Source organism: Hemitrygon akajei, chromosome 2 (assembly GCF_048418815.1).
Source record: "Hemitrygon akajei chromosome 2, sHemAka1.3, whole genome shotgun sequence".
In the NCBI taxonomy this organism is placed as follows: Eukaryota; Metazoa; Chordata; class Chondrichthyes; order Myliobatiformes; family Dasyatidae; genus Hemitrygon; species Hemitrygon akajei.
In genome coordinates this window covers 69,951,350-69,969,104 of record NC_133125.1, presented here as the reverse complement: position 1 = coordinate 69,969,104, position 17,755 = coordinate 69,951,350, and the positions used below count along the sequence as shown (strand labels likewise).

Genomic DNA, 17,755 nt, shown 5'->3' with positions numbered 1-17,755 from the left:
TGGATGCAACATATAGATGCAGCCATAAAGAAGGCAAGACAGCGGCTATATTTCAATAGGAGTTTGAAGAGATTTGGTTTGTCAACTAAAACACTCAATTTTCTACAAATGTACTGTGAAGAGCATTCTAACTGGCTGCATCACTGTCTGGTATGGTGGGGGCTACTGCACAATTTTGAAATAAGTTGCACAAACTTGTAAAATTAGTGAGCACCATCATGGGTACTAGTCTCCATAGTATTCAAGACATCTTTGAGGAACAGTGCCTTAGGAAGGTGACGTCCATCATTAAGGATCCCCACCACCCAAGACGTGCCCTTTTCACACTGTTACTGTTGGAAAGGGGGTATAGAAGCCTGAAACAATTCAGGAACAGCTTCTTCCCTTCTGCTATTTAACACTACATCACTATGTTTTATTTCCTTTTTTATTGCACTTCTTACTTTAACTTAACTACTTAATAGACATGTATATACTTAATATAACAGCATTTTTTTCTCCATATTTTTGTCATGGATTTCTTTGTACTGCAGCCATTAAGTTAAATTTCATGACATATGCTGATGATATTAAATCTGATTCTGAGACAACAAATGATCAATAAGTTGAATGAACTAAACTGATAACTGAAACAGAAACAAGAGAAAATCTGCAGATGCTGGAAATCTGAGCAACATACACAAAAGGTTGGAGGAACTCAGTAGGCCAGGCAGGATCTTTGGAAAAGAGTAAATAGTCAACGTTTCAGCCCAAAACATTGACTGTACTCTTTTCCAAAGATGCTCCCTGGCCTGCTGAGTTACTCCTGCACTTTGTGTGTGTTTAACTGAAACAGAAATTAGTATACAAGGAATTAAACTGAGTGAGGGACAACAGAACTAAAAGGTGAGGGTGTGGCAGATCTGACTCTTTAACCTTCAAACCATCAATTCATGCACCATTGCAAGAGTGAGCATAGCAACAAGACACAGTGGTCATCCTACATCAGCAAGGTCTCTCACAAGCAGAAATTTTGCGGCAGACAGGAGTTTTAAGATGTGATGTCTAAGCTTTTCTGAAGAAACACAAAGAAACAGGCAAGGTTGAGGACCAGAAACACTGTGGTTGGCCATGGAAACTGAGGGCGGCAAACGAGTTGCATTAAACCAACTTCCGTTCTAAATTGGAAGAAGTCCAGCTCAGCTACCAACTCTGAATTCACAGAAACTACTAGAACCCAAGCACGTCGATGTGCATTTCAGAGAAATCTTGTCAGAAGTGGTCTTATTGGAAGAGTTGCTACCAAAAAGTCATTCCTCCGAGTAGAAAGAAAGCCAAGAGACTCACCGACACACAAGGACTGGGGTGCTGAACAATGGCACCAAGTGCTCTCGACTGACAGGTCAAAATTTTAAATAATGGAATCCTCAATGCCTCAGATTCTCATCCATCACACAATACCATTAGGGAGCTATCTGATCGGTCCCAATTTCATGACGATAACCCTGAACACTCAGCCGAGGTTATAAAGAGCTATCTTCAGCCAAAAGAAGAACAAGGAGTATTGCATAAAGTGGTATGGCCTCCACAGACCCTTGATCTCAACATTATCAATGCTGTCTGTGAGACAGAAGTGAGATGCCAAAAGTGTACACAGAGCTGTAGCAAGTTCTCCAACACAAGAAAATCCATAGTTGCTTGAAATCCAAAGCAACACACACAAACTGCTGGAAGAACTCGGCAGGCCAAGCGAAAGAGTAAACAGTCAATGTTTTGGGCTGAGACCCTTCAGGACTGGAAATGAAGGGGAGAAGTCAGTAAGAAGGTGAGGGGAAGGGAGGAAGAAATACAAGGTAGCAAGTAATGGATGATACTGGGAGGGGGTCAAGTTGATTGGAGGAAGAGATAAAGGGCTGGAGAAGGATATATCTGATGGGAGAGGACAGAAGACTATGGAAGATAGGGTAGGGGGAGGAGCACCAGAGAGAGATGAGGAGATAAGGTGAGAGGGGAACAGGAATGGTGAAGGAGAGAGGGATGGGGGGGGAGTGGTTACCAGAAGTTCAAGAAATCAATGTTTGTGCCATCAGTTCGAGGGGAACCAGACGGAATGTAAGGTGTTGCTCCTCCAAGTTGAGAATGGCCTCATTGCGGCAGTAGAGGCGGCTATGGACACATGGTCACAATATCTTTCTGTCTCCATCTCTGGAGACGGCTTATCTACTGATATCTACTATAAGCCCACAGACTCTCACAGCTACCTGGACTGTTCCTCTTCCCACCCTGTCTCTTGCAAAAATGCTATCCCCTTCTCACAATTCCTCTGTCTCCACTGCATCTGCTCTCAGGATGAGGCTTTTCTTTCCAGGACGAAGGAGATGTCTTCCTTTTTTAAACAAAGGGTCTTCCCTTCTTCTATCATCAACTCTGCTCTCAAACGTATCTCTCCCATTTCCTGCACATCTGCCCTCACCCTATCCGCCTGCCACCCCACTCTGGATAGGGTTCCCCTTGTCCTCACCTACCACCCCACCAACCTCCAGGTCCAACATAAAATTCTCTGTAACTTCCGCCTCCAACGGGATCCCACTACCAAGCACATCTTTCCCTTCCCCCCCCCTTTTCTGCTTTCCGCAGGGATTGCTCCCTACATGACGCCCTTGTCCACTTGTTCCCCCCCATCCCTTCCCACTGATCTCCCTCCTGGCACTTATCCTTGTAAGCGGAACAAGTTCTCCGAGATGCTTGGAACAACCTACCAGTTGATTTTCTTATAAAACTGTACCATAGTGTATCTAAGAGAATTGATGCAATTTTAAAAGCAAAGGATGGTCACTGTTGACCTATGGGAGGAAATCCATACAAGTTCACGGGGAGAACCTACATTATCCTTGGAGATGGCATTGGAATTGAATTATGAACTCTAGAACTCGTCGACCTGTAATAAAATCACATTAACCACTATGTGACCATACCTGCCTCAGCTTCTTTTTCTAGCAGCTCAGTTTGTTCCATATACAACCATCCTCTGTGTAAAAGGGTTTCCCCTTGAGGTTTTCTTCTAACCCTAAACCTCTGCCCTCTTAGTTCTTAATACCTCAATCCTGGAAAATAACTACATTCATCCTATCTATAATCCTGCTAATTTTATACACCTTTGTAAAATCACCCCACATTTTCTGTCAATCCAATTACAGTGTCAGAACCTGCTCAGCCTCTCGAGTCCCAGCCTACCCTTGTACATCTCCTCTTGTACTCTTACCAGCTTGATGACAGATTTGCAAGAGCAAGGTGCCCAAAACTGAACACAATATTCAAAACGCAGCCTTGCCAGCGACTTGCACAGCACCTATAATAAGTGTTCACTCCCTTTGGAGGTTTTCATGTTTTATTGTTTTACAAAATTACATCACAGTGGATTTAATTTGGATTTTTTTGGCACTGATCAACAGAAAAAGCTTGCTCATGTTAAAATGAAAACAAATTTCTACAAATTGATTTAAATTTATTACAATTATTAAATGCAAAATAATTGCATATATATTCACCCCCTTCAAGTTAGTATTTAGTAGATTCACCTTTGACAGCAATTACAGCCTTGAGTCTGTTTGGACAGATTTCCATCAGCTTTGCACACCTGGACACTGCAAACTTTTCCCATTTTTCTTTACAAAACTGCTCAAGCTCTGTCAGATTGCATGGGGATCATGAGTGAACAGCCCTTTTCAAGTCCAGCCACACATTCTCAGTTGGATTTAAATCTGATTCTGTCTTGACCACTCTAGGACTTTAACTTTGTTGTTTTAAGCCATTCCTCTGTAGCTTTGGCTTTATGCTTGGGTCATTGTCTTGCTGGAAAACAAATCTCCTAAGTCACAGTTCTCTTACAGACTGCATCAGGTTTTCCTGCAGGATTTCCCTGTATTTTGCTGCATTCATTTTACCCTCTACCTTCACAAGCCTTGCAGGGTCTGCTGCAGTGAAGCATCCCAACAGCCACCACCATGCTCCATGGTAGGGATGGTGTGTTTTTGATAATGTGCGGTGTTTGACTTGTGCCAAACTTAGCATTTAGTCTGATGACCTAAAAGCTCAATTTTGGTTTCATCAGACCATAGAACCTTCTTCCAGCTGACTTCAGAATCTCCCACATATTTTTAGCTAACTCTTGCTGAGATTTCATGCGAGTTTTTTTTTCAACAGTGGCTTTCTCTCTGTCACTCTCCCAAAAAGCTGAGACTGGTGAAGCACCCGGGCAACAGTTGTATGTGTAGTCTCTCCCATCTCAGCCACTGAAGCTTGTAACTCCTCCAGAGTTGTCAGAAGTCTCTTAGTTGCCTCCCTCACTAGTCCCCTTCTTGCACAGTCACTCAGTTTTTGAGGACAGTCTGCTCTAGGCAGATTTACAGCTGTGCCATATTCTTGCCATTTCTTGATATTCAGTGACTTGGAAATTTTCTGGTATCCATCTCCTGACATGTGCTTTTCAATAACATTTTTGCTGAGTTTCTTGGTGTGTTCTTTTGTCTTCGTGGTATCATTTTTGCCAGAATACTAACTCACCAGCTGATCTTCCAGATTTATTACAATCAATTGAAACACCTTGACTACACACAGGTGATCTCCATTTTACTAATTATGTGACTTCTAAAACCAATTGGCTGCACCAGTGATGATTTGCTGTGTCATATACCTGTTTTCACTTTGACACAGAAGAATCTTTTTCTGTTGATCAGTGTTTTTAAAAAAAAAAGCCAAATTAAATACACTGTGATTTAATGTTGTAAAACAATAAAACTTCCAACGGGGGGAGGGGGGGTGATAAATACAACTGCAACATGACATCCCAACTTCTGTACTCAATGCCCTTACTTATTAGGCCAGTGTGCCAAAAGTCATTTTCACCATTTTTTTTTACTTTCAACACCACTTTCAGGGAACTGTGCTCTGTACTTCCAAGGTTCCTTTGTTCCACCATTCTTCCCAGGACCCTAAGATTTGCTCTGAAAGTCCTGCCCTTGTTTATCTTTCCAAAATGTCACAGCTGGCAATTAAACTTCATTCGTCATTCCTTGACCCACTGACCCAGCTGATCAAGATCCCTCTAAATCCTTTTAACTATTTTCACTAAGAACAATGCCACCTATTTTAGTGTCATCTGCAAACTAATGATAGTTCACAGGTCTTTCTTTGCAGCTCTTAAATAAGGGCACAACATGAGCCACCTTCCAGTCTTTTGGCATTTCATGCATAGATAACCATGATACATATCTCTCAGAGAAGGTTTTTGTAGTTTCTCTTGCTTCCCATAGTGTTCTTAGTGGCCCCAGCAATTTATCTGTCTTAATATGTTCTAGGAAATCCAGCACCCCTTCTGTTCCAACGCAGACCATCTCCAAGACATCTCAGGTTCTGAAGTCCTCGTACTTTCTTCAACAATAAAAGATACTCTGCCATCTCCTTCCATCCCATGCATAGATATCTACTTTGGTAATGGAAAGTGTTAAATTTGCCATGTTTTCAAGCTGCCTTTTGATCATGCCCCTTTGATTTCAAATGGTGTGCTCTCTATAGAAACTTTGGCTTCATGCCCTTAAAGTCTGGTTTCACTTTAAAGTCTGAGCCCTATGTGATATTGAGCTCTTCTGCTCATTTGATCTCTGTGCACATTTCCTTGGCCAGGAGCCCTTGCACCAGATTGTGGTTCTTTTACCCATCTGCAGAATTCTAAATCTAACTGGACTTTTGGCTTCTCGATCTATTCATTAGCTGTGAAAACAACATTATCTGTTTTTGCATAACCCTCACTCCAACCTAACCTCCAACTTCTGAATTTGCAGCTCTCATCTAATGCCCAATGTTGTCACAGTCACCAAGTCTGCTGAAGAAGTGTTGTGGTTTGACCTCTGCCTTGCAGAAGTCAACTGTCAGCTCAACAACTTTTGCTGAATTATGATCCCACCACTGAACATTAGCCTCCCTCCTAACCAATCACGGACCAGGGTTGACAACCTCAGAGTACAAGGACGTCCGTTTAGAACAAAGAAGAGGAGGGGAGTGTCTTTAGCCAGAGGATGCTGAATCTGGAATTCATTGCCACAGGCAACTGGAGGCCACATCATTGGGTATATTTAAAGCAGATGTTGACAGATTCTTGATTGGTCAGGGCATGAAGGGATATGGGAAGAAGGCAGGAGATTGGAGCTGAGAAGGAAATACAGCAGCCATGATTAAATGGTGGAGCAGGCTTGATGGGCCAAAAAGCCTAATTCTGCTCCTGTATCTTACGGTCTCATTTTCTTAGACCTTCTATGAATGCTATTCCTCTGTTACTTGTCTTTGCCTTGCCCAGTTCTACCTCTTCATTCCAAGCAACTCAGAAAGTTGAACAACATCTGTGGGAAGAGAGAGACAACTGTTAATGTACAAGTTGAGCCCCTGTGAGAGGGAAGGAGAAGGGCAGTGGTGAGACTGGCCAGTAACTGATTTATCAATTGTGAGTAGGTAAAGAATGATGAACAGATGGAACCAGGTAGGGGAGGGGTGGAGTTGGGAGATGATGGATGGAAATTGGCAAAAAAGTCAGATGGGGTTAGGTAGAGGGAGGATGAAGTTCAGGACAGCTTGTGAAAAAAGAAGTAGAAGACTAAGCTGTTTCTGGTAGAGGCTGGTGGTGTATTACGAGTGCAGATGAAACAGTGGGGGTCAGGGAAATCGGAAGTTGTTAAGCTGTTAAAGGCATGCAAGTCTCACAAGGTAATGCAGGAAGAAGCAGTGGAATGGTTTGATGGTTCCTCCTTTCCACCTGTTATGGGGAGACTGGCCCAGCAGACAGATCCTTCTACTACCACTGTCTTCACCTGGCTTAGCTTGACCAACTTCCTTTATCATTACTCATTTTCTGAAAATCAGAGGTATGGTTCTAGGAGCTCCTATGGTCCTAAGGCTACATCTGTTTTTCAGACATGTGGAACAGCATTGTTTCAGTCCCATTTAGCACCATTCAACTTGCCCAACCCTTTTAAATTCAATTGAGAGCTTTACGCCGATTCTTGTAGTCATTGCATTAGCTGCTCCTTTCCATCCTGCCCATCTTCTCAGGCTAACTGTTCTCATCTCCAACTCATCTCGACTGTCCGTTAGAGTCCACAAACCCCCACATTTTCTCAACCACACCTCACCCTCCTCCATAACTGCTTTGCAGACATTACCTACACACCAGTGCCATTAAGGTATTTTTCTTTTAGTAATGATTTCCCCTTTATTATAGTCTACAGGATCCCCTTCTGTTAAGATGGTGGTGTGTTTAGATGCAGCAGCTTCTCTGTTTGGCCAGCCAAAGGTGTTTTTCTCTGATTTAAATGTCTTTCTTAAAATGGCAAGACAATGCCGGACATTAAGAACTTCAAGCCTGCAGATCCACCCCATCAGCAAACTGCTCATTGAAGGAACTGGACTTGGTGCAGACTGTGTTACTGCCTGCAGCAGACAGGCATTGGAGTCGGGAGTGCGAAGGTGGTGCACAGTCTCACAGCGAATGATTGTCTTCGATGTTTCTCTTGCGATCATAATACCCTTTTGGACATTGAAGTGAAGTAATGCAAGTCCGTTCCCCTTGTTTATTGGTGAGACAAATGGCAGGGGAGCCACGTGGCCTTGGTCATAGTGAGGACCAGGCCTCGAGCCACAGGCTTCCCTGCTGCAATAGTCCAGGAGAGGAGATGCTGGAGGTGGTGTAGCACAGCCTCCATGCTGGGTTGGGGGCTGGCCTGCCCGTAGGTGCTGCCCTCCAGTGTTTGCTCAGTGGAAGATAACCTGGATTGCGTGTGTATACGCATACGTTCGTCTGCAGATTGCTGAGGACTGCTTGTTCTTGCTGGTAACACCCATGCACCATCAATTTACAGGACATGACACTTGGACTTGGGTTAGACGTACATTTTATGTGTGACTGTATATTTACTTGCTGTCTATTATGTGCTGGGTATGACTGTTAGTACTGGGTTTTGCACCTAGGCTCCGGAGGAATGTTGTGTTGTTTTACGCTATTCATGTATGGTTGAATGGCAGTTAAACTTGAATTTGATTTTTAATCATGTCCTTGTGTTTCCTGCATTTCTGATTTCATCCCCTCTTCCCCAAGCCAGAACAGGGATAGGGTTCTCCATGCCCTCCTCTTCTAGCCCACCAGCTTTCACATTCCATCCATTATCTACCACAACTGCTTTCATTTTAATTACTTCCATTTGTTTGCGTTATCAGATGCATCTGCCCCTCATTTCTTAGCATTCTGAAGGGACTTTTTCTTGTATTACTTCCAGGTTTGCTCCCCACCTCTACGAACCATTCTGCTTCTAGGTGCATCTTTATTTCTTGGATAGCATTCCAATGTCAATATCAGAAGGGTCTCACCCCAAAATGTTGACTCTACTCTTTCCCATAGATGCTGCCTGGCCTGCTGAGTTCCTCCAGCATTTTGTGTGGGTTGATGGGATTTCCAGCATCTGCAGATTTTCTCTTGTTTGTGATCAGATATAATTATTCCACTGTCATTTGATAAAAAGGGAAAATTCTGATTTGAAAAAATGTGTATATAAATGACACCCTAATTTGATAAAGTTGTGTTTCATTTCTCCAATTTAATTTTTTTCAGCATGGAGAAGATACTTTTAATCGAGCCAAACTTCTCAACGTAGGTTTCGTGGAAGCTTTGAAGGAATATGACTACAACTGCTTTGTGTTCAGTGATGTTGATTTGATTCCTATGGATGACCGTAATACCTACAAATGTTATAGCCAGCCAAGGCATCTGGCTGTGTCCATGGATAAATTTGGTTTCCGGTAAGGCCACGACTTGTATTTTTGAGTGGCTAGCTGGTTTTTTAAAAAAGGGTTCATTTTAATATCTGTCTCTCCAGGAGCCCTTGTTGAGATATCTCAGGTAATTTATTTTTCTTTTTGTATTGAACTGGCCAGTTCTGCTGTAAAGTTACCCATCTATAATTTAACCCGGTTTGATGAGCTGTGGATTCCAGCATCTACATTTGGTCTTAGGTTCAACAGCAACATTTCTAACCTCTGTTTCACAGCTGTAGTGGTTGCTTGCAGTCTCGCAAATTATCTTCATTATTGGAAAAAGGTGCTCTGTAAATATTTGAATATTGACCTAATCATATCCATCTCCCACCTCTTGCTGCATAAATTTTCCCCAGTTCTTTTGAAGGGCCTGCAACCTAGAATATTAGCTCTAGTTCTCTTTCCACAGATGCTGCCAATTGCTGGATGTTTGTAGCATTTTCTGTTTCTATTTCAGATTTCCAACTTTTACAGTTTGTTTTGAAATTTCTGTGTTACTTGATAATATAAACAGTACCCTCATGAGTTTTGAATACAATATCCTCAGCCTCCTAAAGTAGAGTAATTAACAGTGTGCAACCACTTGTTTCCTTAAAGCTCAAGTAAATTGCATCCACCATATTTCCTCCACCTACTATATCTCAAGTAATTATTTTGAGATATATCAAACATAGTAATACCTTTTTTATAATCACTTGGCTTGTTTTTATGTAGCTGGTGTTCATAATGGTTTATTATTATTGATCTATGCTGACTTTTCATGTTACAAGTGATTTGCCACATGACCAGGTGGGAAAATACTAATGACTAGCACAATAATACAAAGATTATTGTAAAATGGTGATGATTATAATGTTTCTACACTTCAAGTTGAATTTCACTTTAGCATTATGATTCCAATTTTGTATTTTAAACAAAAATATAGCAAATATACTCATTCAGCAATACTATTAAGAGATGACAAGATACACATATAGAGTTGGGAGGGAAAAGGTGTAAACTCAGTAGAGTGAAAGGGCTGTTCCTGTAGGTGAAAGGCAACTGCTTGGGGCTACTAGTTGTGCATAATCTTTTAAACTAATTCAAAAAATTTTAACCTAAATTTGGCTACTTTTTTTTTAAAGTACTGGAGGATAAGTTGTAAAATTATTTGTTTCAGCTTGCCATACAGGCAGTTCTTTGGTGGAATTTCAGCCTTAAGTAGAGAGCAGCATGAAAGAATCAATGGTTTCCCCAATGATTATTGGGGCTGGGGAGGGGAAGATGATGACATCTACAACAGGTGAGTGTTTATTTAATAATGTTGTAACAAGCTAAAAATTACATCTCTTTGAATTGTGTTGTTAACTCTATCTTGCCTTCAGTTATTAAGGTTTCCTTTTAAGTATCAAAACTAAGCATTAGCTGAGCCATTCTACTGCAATGCATGCTGGAGTGAATGCTGCATTGTGAGCGATTGAAAAATAATTATTTTATGCAAGGGATGAAATAATATTTAGCAAAATTGATTTTTGCATTCTTAACATTTAATGAAGTTACATACAATATGTATATAACAATGTAAAATATGCTGCTGATGAAAAATGTTAGATTTAGATTTTAGAAATGTTAGAGTTAGATTTTACTCTTAAGTTAAAAACAGTGTCCTTCCTCATGAAGGGTCTCAGCCCAAAACGTCAACTGTTTACTTTTTTCCATAGATGCTGCCTGGGCCGTTGAGTTCCTCAGCATTTTGTGTGTGTTGCTCGGGTTTCCAGCATCTTCAGATTTTCTCTTTTTGAAACCCAGTATTTCCTGAGAAATTGCATTATAATACTCATGTCGAGAAACTGGCATATGCTAACACAGTTATGAATTTTGATGGTAAAGCTGTGATCCAGCTGTGTATCATTGCCAATATTGATGAGTAAGCTGAAGTACACTGCAATCTTTAAACAATTCTGAAGCATTTACAACACACAAGCAGTTGTGGCACTTGTGTACATGTGGTTTAGTGCAAAAACCGTGGCGATAAAGTGAGCAATCTTACCTGATTATCATTGTGGAAGTAGACCTGTGTAAGTGAGTCTGTTAATTTCCACACATACTGTTTGAACTTGAGCAGGTGTCAATGTTGGTTCTCCACGAGGTTTGGGAGTAGATGGTAATAAGTAAGATGACATAGTTGGTGTCAGAAGATGGAAAGGAATGTATATTAAGTAAAGCAAATAGTATTCAGCATGGGGAAGTGTGAGTCTGGCATTTTAGATTAAAGAATGGTCAATGGAAAAAATAAACACTGAATTATGGAGGATCAGGAGATTTATTATCACATACACTAAAATAAACAGGATTTCTCAATGGCTAACCATTTCAATTCCAATCCTCAATACCATTCTGATGTTGGGGCATGGCCTTCTCTTTTTGCCAGGAAGAGGTCACTCTAAGGTTGGAAGAGCAGCATCTTGTATTCCATCTGGGTAGACCTCAACCTGATGGCAGGAGCATTGTGTTTTTCAACTTCTGGTAATTTTTCCCCTTTCCCCTTGGTTCTTCTTCATTTACCTACTCTGACCCCCTACTTACCTCTTCACTCATCTGCCTATCATAGAACATTACAGCACAGAAACAGGCCTTTTGGCTCTTCTTGGCAATGCCAAACCATTTTTTGCCTAGTCCCACTGACCTGCACCTGGCCCATATCCCTCCAAACCACTCTCATCCATTTACCTGTCCAAGTTTTTCTTAAATGTCAAAAGTGAGCCCGCATTCACCACTTCATCTGGCAGCTCATTCCACACTCCCACCACTTTCTGCGTGAAGAAGCCCCCCCAATGTTCCCTTTAAACTTTCCCCCTTCACTTTTAACCCATGTCCTCTGGTTTTTTTTCTCCTCTAGCCTCAGTGGAAAAAGCCTGCTTGCATTCACTCTATCTATACCCATCATAATTTTATACACCTCTATCAAATCACCCCTCATTCTTCTACGCTCCAGGGAATGAAGTCCTAACCTATTGAACCTTTTTCTGTAACTCAGTTTCTCAAGTCCCGGTAACATCCTTGTAAACCTTCTCTGCACTCTTTCAACCTTATTAATATCCTTCCTGTAATTAGGTGACCAAAACTGCACACAATATCACCTCTCCTGGGTGTCCCCTCCTCGTTCCCTTTCTCCCAGGGTTCACTCTCCTCTCCTATCAGATTCCTTCTTCTCCAGCCCTTTACCTTTCCCACGCTCCTGGCTTCAACTATCACCTTTTGACTACCCTCCTTCCCTCCCTCCATCTTTTTATTCTGACATCTTCCCCCTTTTGTAGTCTGATAAAAGGTCTCAGCCTGAAACATCGATGTTTATTCATTTCCATAGATGCAGCCTGACCTGCTGAGTTCCTGCAGCATTTTGTGTGTGTTACTTTGGATTTTAGAAAGTTGTTTTATCTCCAAAGTGAGAAAGTAATGCTTCATTGCTTAAAGCCATGGTCACGTCGGAACTGGACAACCGTACTTGATGGGGACACTGAAGTACTGGGGAAGAGTATTGCCTTTGGGAAGGCACATACTTGTGAGAATAATTCAGTGTCTTAACAGTTTAGTTACTAGGACTGATTGCATAAATTTGACTTGTATTACTTTGAATTTAGGAATCTTAAATGTTTAAACAGGAATACCTTTGTGTGCTTCATTGGGGCAGGTAGCAGAACTGACCCAGTTTCTGTCCTGAATGTGTCAGGTTGCCTATTCTTCCTGTGGGTTTCCTCATATTCCTTTTGAATACCAAAGATGTGTGATTGGAATTTTAATTTCTACTGTAAATTGCCCCTGTTGTATAGGTGAGGGGTAAGATCTGTGGTGAAATCGTGGGAGTGTGCGGAGAGCAATGTGAATAAATGTAAACAGCACTGAAGGTAGGCTGACTTGATGGGCCAGAGGGCTTGGTGTTTCTGTGAACTTTGATGGATTTCCTGTGCCAGGCTTTTATCAGGCCACACTTTGAAGGTTTAAGGACGGCTTTCTCCTGGGGCAGTAGCTAAAAGCTGAAGAACCTGAAGCAAACAGAAGGAAAGAAGAGGCATGAGAGAATGTGGATGCTGGAAATCTGGAGCAATATGCACATTTTCTGTCCTGATAGTCTGCAATGTGATGGCATCAACATGATTACTTTAACTTATAATAACCAAACTGCTTTGTCCCTCTGCCCTTATGCCAGTTGTTCCTTTACCCATCTCTTTCCACTCCTCAATCCTTGGCCTGCCCATCACCTACAGCTTTCTCCCTCTGGTTACCCACCTTCTTCCCTGTAGTCCATGGCTCACTGTCCTCTCCTGTTAGATCCCTTCACCTCTTCCTCCTATCACGTCCCAGCTTTGGACATAATTCCTACTCTTCCCTCACCCTCCACTTACCTACCTTCTGTAGAGCACTTGAATTCACCTATCACCTGCCACTTGGGCTCATTCCCCTCCACCACCTCTTTATTCTAGTGTCTGCTCTTTCCAGCCCTGATGTAGGGTCTTGGCGTAAAATGCTGTTTATTTCTCTCCATAGATGCTGCTTGACACATGCTGTGTTTCTCTAGCATTTTGTGTGTTTTTCTGAAGGAAATAGCAAACTGTTGTGGGGAAGCTAATGTCAACAGTTTGGGTTGAGACTTTGCATCAGGACTAAGAGTGGTGAGGGAAGGTACCAAGTATAGAGGAGAAGCAAAGGGGTGAGGCAGAGCTGGTAAGTGATAGGTGGGTGAAATGGGGTGGGAGTGAAGAAAAGTTTTCTAGCAGCGTGTGGTTTGAAATTGGTAATTATTATACTGAATGTAATCTATACGCAATAGCCTTCAAGGAATTAGAAGTACCTGAAGTCAAATAAAAATATCTTTTGAGCCTGGGAGCTGTCAAATGTAAATTCCATTCATCTGTAGAGAAATAATGGAGATTCATTTAGTTTAAAAATTCTTTCCAAACAGGATTGTTTTTAAAGGCATGGGAATATCACGTCCAGATGGTGTCATCGGGAAGTGTCGAATGATTGTTCACCAAAGGGATAAAAAGAATGAACCCAACCCTCAGAGGTAATGTGCCTTTTATTAAAATATTAAGAATGGAATTATTCAGAAGCTTTATTTCTGGATGGTGGGGTGAATATATCTGGAATGAAAAATTGAATGAATATTTCAAGCCTTTCAGAGTCTAAGTTTTAATTCTCTCCGTAGAAATTATCTGACCTGTGGAATATTTCCAGCATTTTTCTGATATTTTTTGTCCTTTTTTTTGTTTATGAATCACACTTGGTAGTTTAGAGTCTCTTTACCTTGTACTCCCTGCCATTCTTTCTGTTCCAACCCCTTTATTACAGGCTCCATTGCTCTCCCTTGCTCTTTTGAATATTTGAAAAAAAACATACCCAAACCATTTCCTTTTTAACGACTTCCATTTTTGTTATAACATTTTTTTCTCCCCTAGAGTGAAAGACACTGAAAAGTGAGCTTGTAGATGTATATAGAATCATGAGGGCCATATATAGTCAGCCTTTCTCCAAGGGTAGGAGAGTCTAATACGAGATGGCATAGGTTGAAGGTGAGAGGCGGAAGAGTTAATAGGAATTTGAGGGGTATATTTAGCCACACAGAAGGCAATGAATATAGAAACGAGCTGCCAGAGGTTGTGGTGGAGAAATACAATTACAATGTTTAAAAGGCATTTGGACGGGTGCATTAATGGGAATGGTTTAGATCAGGGGTTCCCAAACTGGGGTCTACACACCCCTTGCTTAATGGTATTGGTCCGTGCATAAAAATGGTTGGGAACCCTGGTTTAGAGGGGTGTGGGCCAAGTGCAGGTAAATGGACCTAACTTAAGTAGTAGACATTTTGGTCAGCATGGGTGAGTTTGGTTTTAAAAAAAAGCTTGTGACTTGCATAATAGCTTGTACTGATTCAGTGAATAAAAGACTCTGCAACAGGTTTAAGTACATATGAATGACTGGAATAAATACAGTGATCATTGCTGTTCGCGATTTATACACCTGACTCATTGATATAATCAAGTTTGGGGGTGAGGAAGATGGGCAGTGCAGGCTGGCAGAGCAGTTGCGGAGTGGCTTAGAGGATGTGAGTGGGCAAGCACATGGTAAATGGAATATCGCATATGGGTTGAGGTTGGTGCATGTGAAGTCATCCACTTTGGTAAGATGAGTAGAAATCCTGGGAAATTTTTAAATGCTGAGGGCCTGAAAGGTGTTTAGAGTTTCCTGACTATTCTATTAAAGTGTGGATTCAGCAGCAGTGAGGAAGGCAAGGGGTATGTTTATTGCAAGACAATTCAAACAAAGGGATATTATGCTTTGATGATATAGAGTCCTGGTCTATTCTGCATCTGCAAGGCTGTGTAAAGCCACAGTGGTTAAATGAGAAGCACAGCAAAGGTTCACACATTTGTCACATGAGGCATTAAACAGACAGATCAATGCTCACTTGACTTTAGAATAAAATGAAGTGATCTCAACAAAATGTACAAAGATGTTCTGGGACTTTGAAGAAAAACAAGGATACTTGTTTTCCTAGCAGGGCAATCTAAAACCGGGAGTTATAATCTCAAAATTTTGGGAACACAGAGGAGAACACATTTCCCCTGTAGTGACAGCACAGTGACACAGCAATTCATGTTGCACCGTACAGCTGCAGTGGCTTGGCCTTGAATGGTATCTGTGAAGGACTTGCATATTCTCCCTATGACTGCAGGAGTCTTCCCCAAGTGTTACAGTTTTCTTTGATATTCCAAACTTGGGTTAATGACTTCTGTACTCAGAGCTGTCCAGCACAGGCACAGCCCCACAGCCTGTGACATCTGTGCTAACCGTGATGCCATTTTAAACTAACACCATCTGCCTGCATGAAACCTACATCCCCCTACAAACCTACATCTCTGTTGCCTGCCTGAATGTTGCTATTGTATCGGCTTCCACCAGTTACCCAGGCAGTGCGTTCTAGGCACCTACTCCACTCTCTTTGGGGGAGGAAGAACGTCATAAATCTCCACCAAGCCTTAAAGTTCGTCCTCTAGTGTTTGACAGTTACACTGATTATTTACCCTGCCCATGCATCTCAGGACATATATTTTTATTGGGTCGCCCCTTAGCCTCCAATACAATCTACAGTGGTGCTAGAAAATTTGTGAACCTTGTAGAATTTTCTCTATTTCTGCATAAATATGACCTAAAATGTCCTCAGATTTTCATCTGTCCTAAAACTAGATAAAGGGAACCCAATGAAATAAATAACACAAAATCATTATACTTGTTCATTTATTTATTGAGAAAAATGATCTGAACAAATGAAATGATTTGTTGGAAAAATATATGAACCTCTGGGCTAATGCTTTCTGCAAAAGCTATTTGGTCGGGTGTTAGACTATAAGACCATAAGACATGAGAGCAAATTAGGCCATTCAGCCCATATAGTCTGTTCTGCCATTCCATCATGGCTGATCCCGGATCCCACTCAACCCCGTACGCCGGCCTTCTCACAATATCCTTTCATGCCATGACCGATCAGGAAACCATCAACTTCTGCCTTAAATATATGCACAGACTTGGCCTCCACCGCAGATTCACCACTCTATGGATAAAAACAAATTCTCCTTGCCTCTGTTCTAAAAGGTAGCCCCTCAATTTTGAGGCTGTACCCACTAGTTAGAACCATAGTACAGGCCTTTTGACCCTTCTTAGCTGTGCTGAACCATTTTTCTGTCTAGTCCCACTGACCTGCACCTGGCCCATATCCCTCCATACACCTCTCATCCATGTACCTGTCCAAGTTTTTCTTAAATTTTAAAAGTGAGCCCGCATTTACAACTTCATCTGGCAGCTCATTCCACACTCCCACCACTCTCTGCGTGAAGCCCCCCCCAATGTTCCCTTTAAACTTTACCCCCTTCACCCTTAACCCATGTCCTTGTTTTTTTTTCTCCTCTAGCCTCAGTGGAAAAAGCCTGCTTGCATTCACTCTATCTATACCCATCATAATTTTATATACCATACCTCTATCAAGTCTCCCCTCATTCTTCTATGCTCCAGGGAATAAAGTCCTAACCTATTCAACCTTTCTCGGTAACTCAGTTCCTTAAGTCCCAATAACATCCTTGTAAACCTTCTCTTCACTCTTTCAACCTTATTAGTATCCTTCTTGTAATTTGGTGACCAAAACTGTACACAATACTCCAAATTTGGCCTCACCAATGCTTTATACAACCACACCATAACATTCCAACTCTTATACTCAATACTTTGATTTATAAAGGCCAATGTACCAAAAGCTCTCTTTACTACCCTATCTACCTGTGACAGCACATTTAGGGAATTTTGTATCTATATTCCCAGATCCTTCTGTTCTTACGCACTCCTCAGTGCCCTACCATTTACCTTGTATGTTCTACCTTGGTTTTTCCTTCCAAAGTGCAATACCTCACACTTGTCTGTATTAAAACTCCATCTGTCATTTTTCAGCCCCTTTTTCCAGCTGGTCCAAATCCCTCTGCAAGCTTTGAAAACCTTTCTCAGTGTCCACTACACCTCCAGTCTTTGAATCATCAGCAAATTTGCTGATCCAATTTACCATCCAGATCATTGATATAGAGGACAAATAACAATGGATCCTTGTGGCACACCACTAATCACAGGTCTCCACTCAGAAAAGCAATCCTCCGCTACCACTCCCTGACTTCTCCCATTGAGCCAATGTCTAATCCAGTTTACTACCTCACCATGAAAACTTAGCGATTGAATCTTCTTAACTAACCTCCCATGCGGGACCTTGTCAAAGGCCTTACTGAAGTCCATGTAGACAACGTCCACTGCCTTCTCTTCATCCACTTGTAACCTCCTCAAAAAAACTCTTTAACAGATTTGTTAAACATGACCTACCACGCACAAAGCCGTGTTGACTCTCCCT

At 41.6% G+C, this 17,755-nt stretch overlaps 1 protein-coding gene across 1 annotated transcript in view; it reads left to right on the top strand.

Moving 5' to 3' along the window:
• Window positions 1-17,755, top strand: part of LOC140713922 (beta-1,4-galactosyltransferase 1-like) — a 67,600-nt gene that overhangs the window by 35,327 nt on the left and 14,518 nt on the right. The window contains exons 3-5 of the mRNA XM_073024616.1: window positions 8,633-8,820; window positions 9,995-10,117; window positions 13,775-13,879. Of these exons, the coding sequence (XP_072880717.1) occupies window positions 8,633-8,820; window positions 9,995-10,117; window positions 13,775-13,879 (416 nt within the window). The remainder of the gene's footprint in view (window positions 1-8,632; window positions 8,821-9,994; window positions 10,118-13,774; window positions 13,880-17,755) is intronic.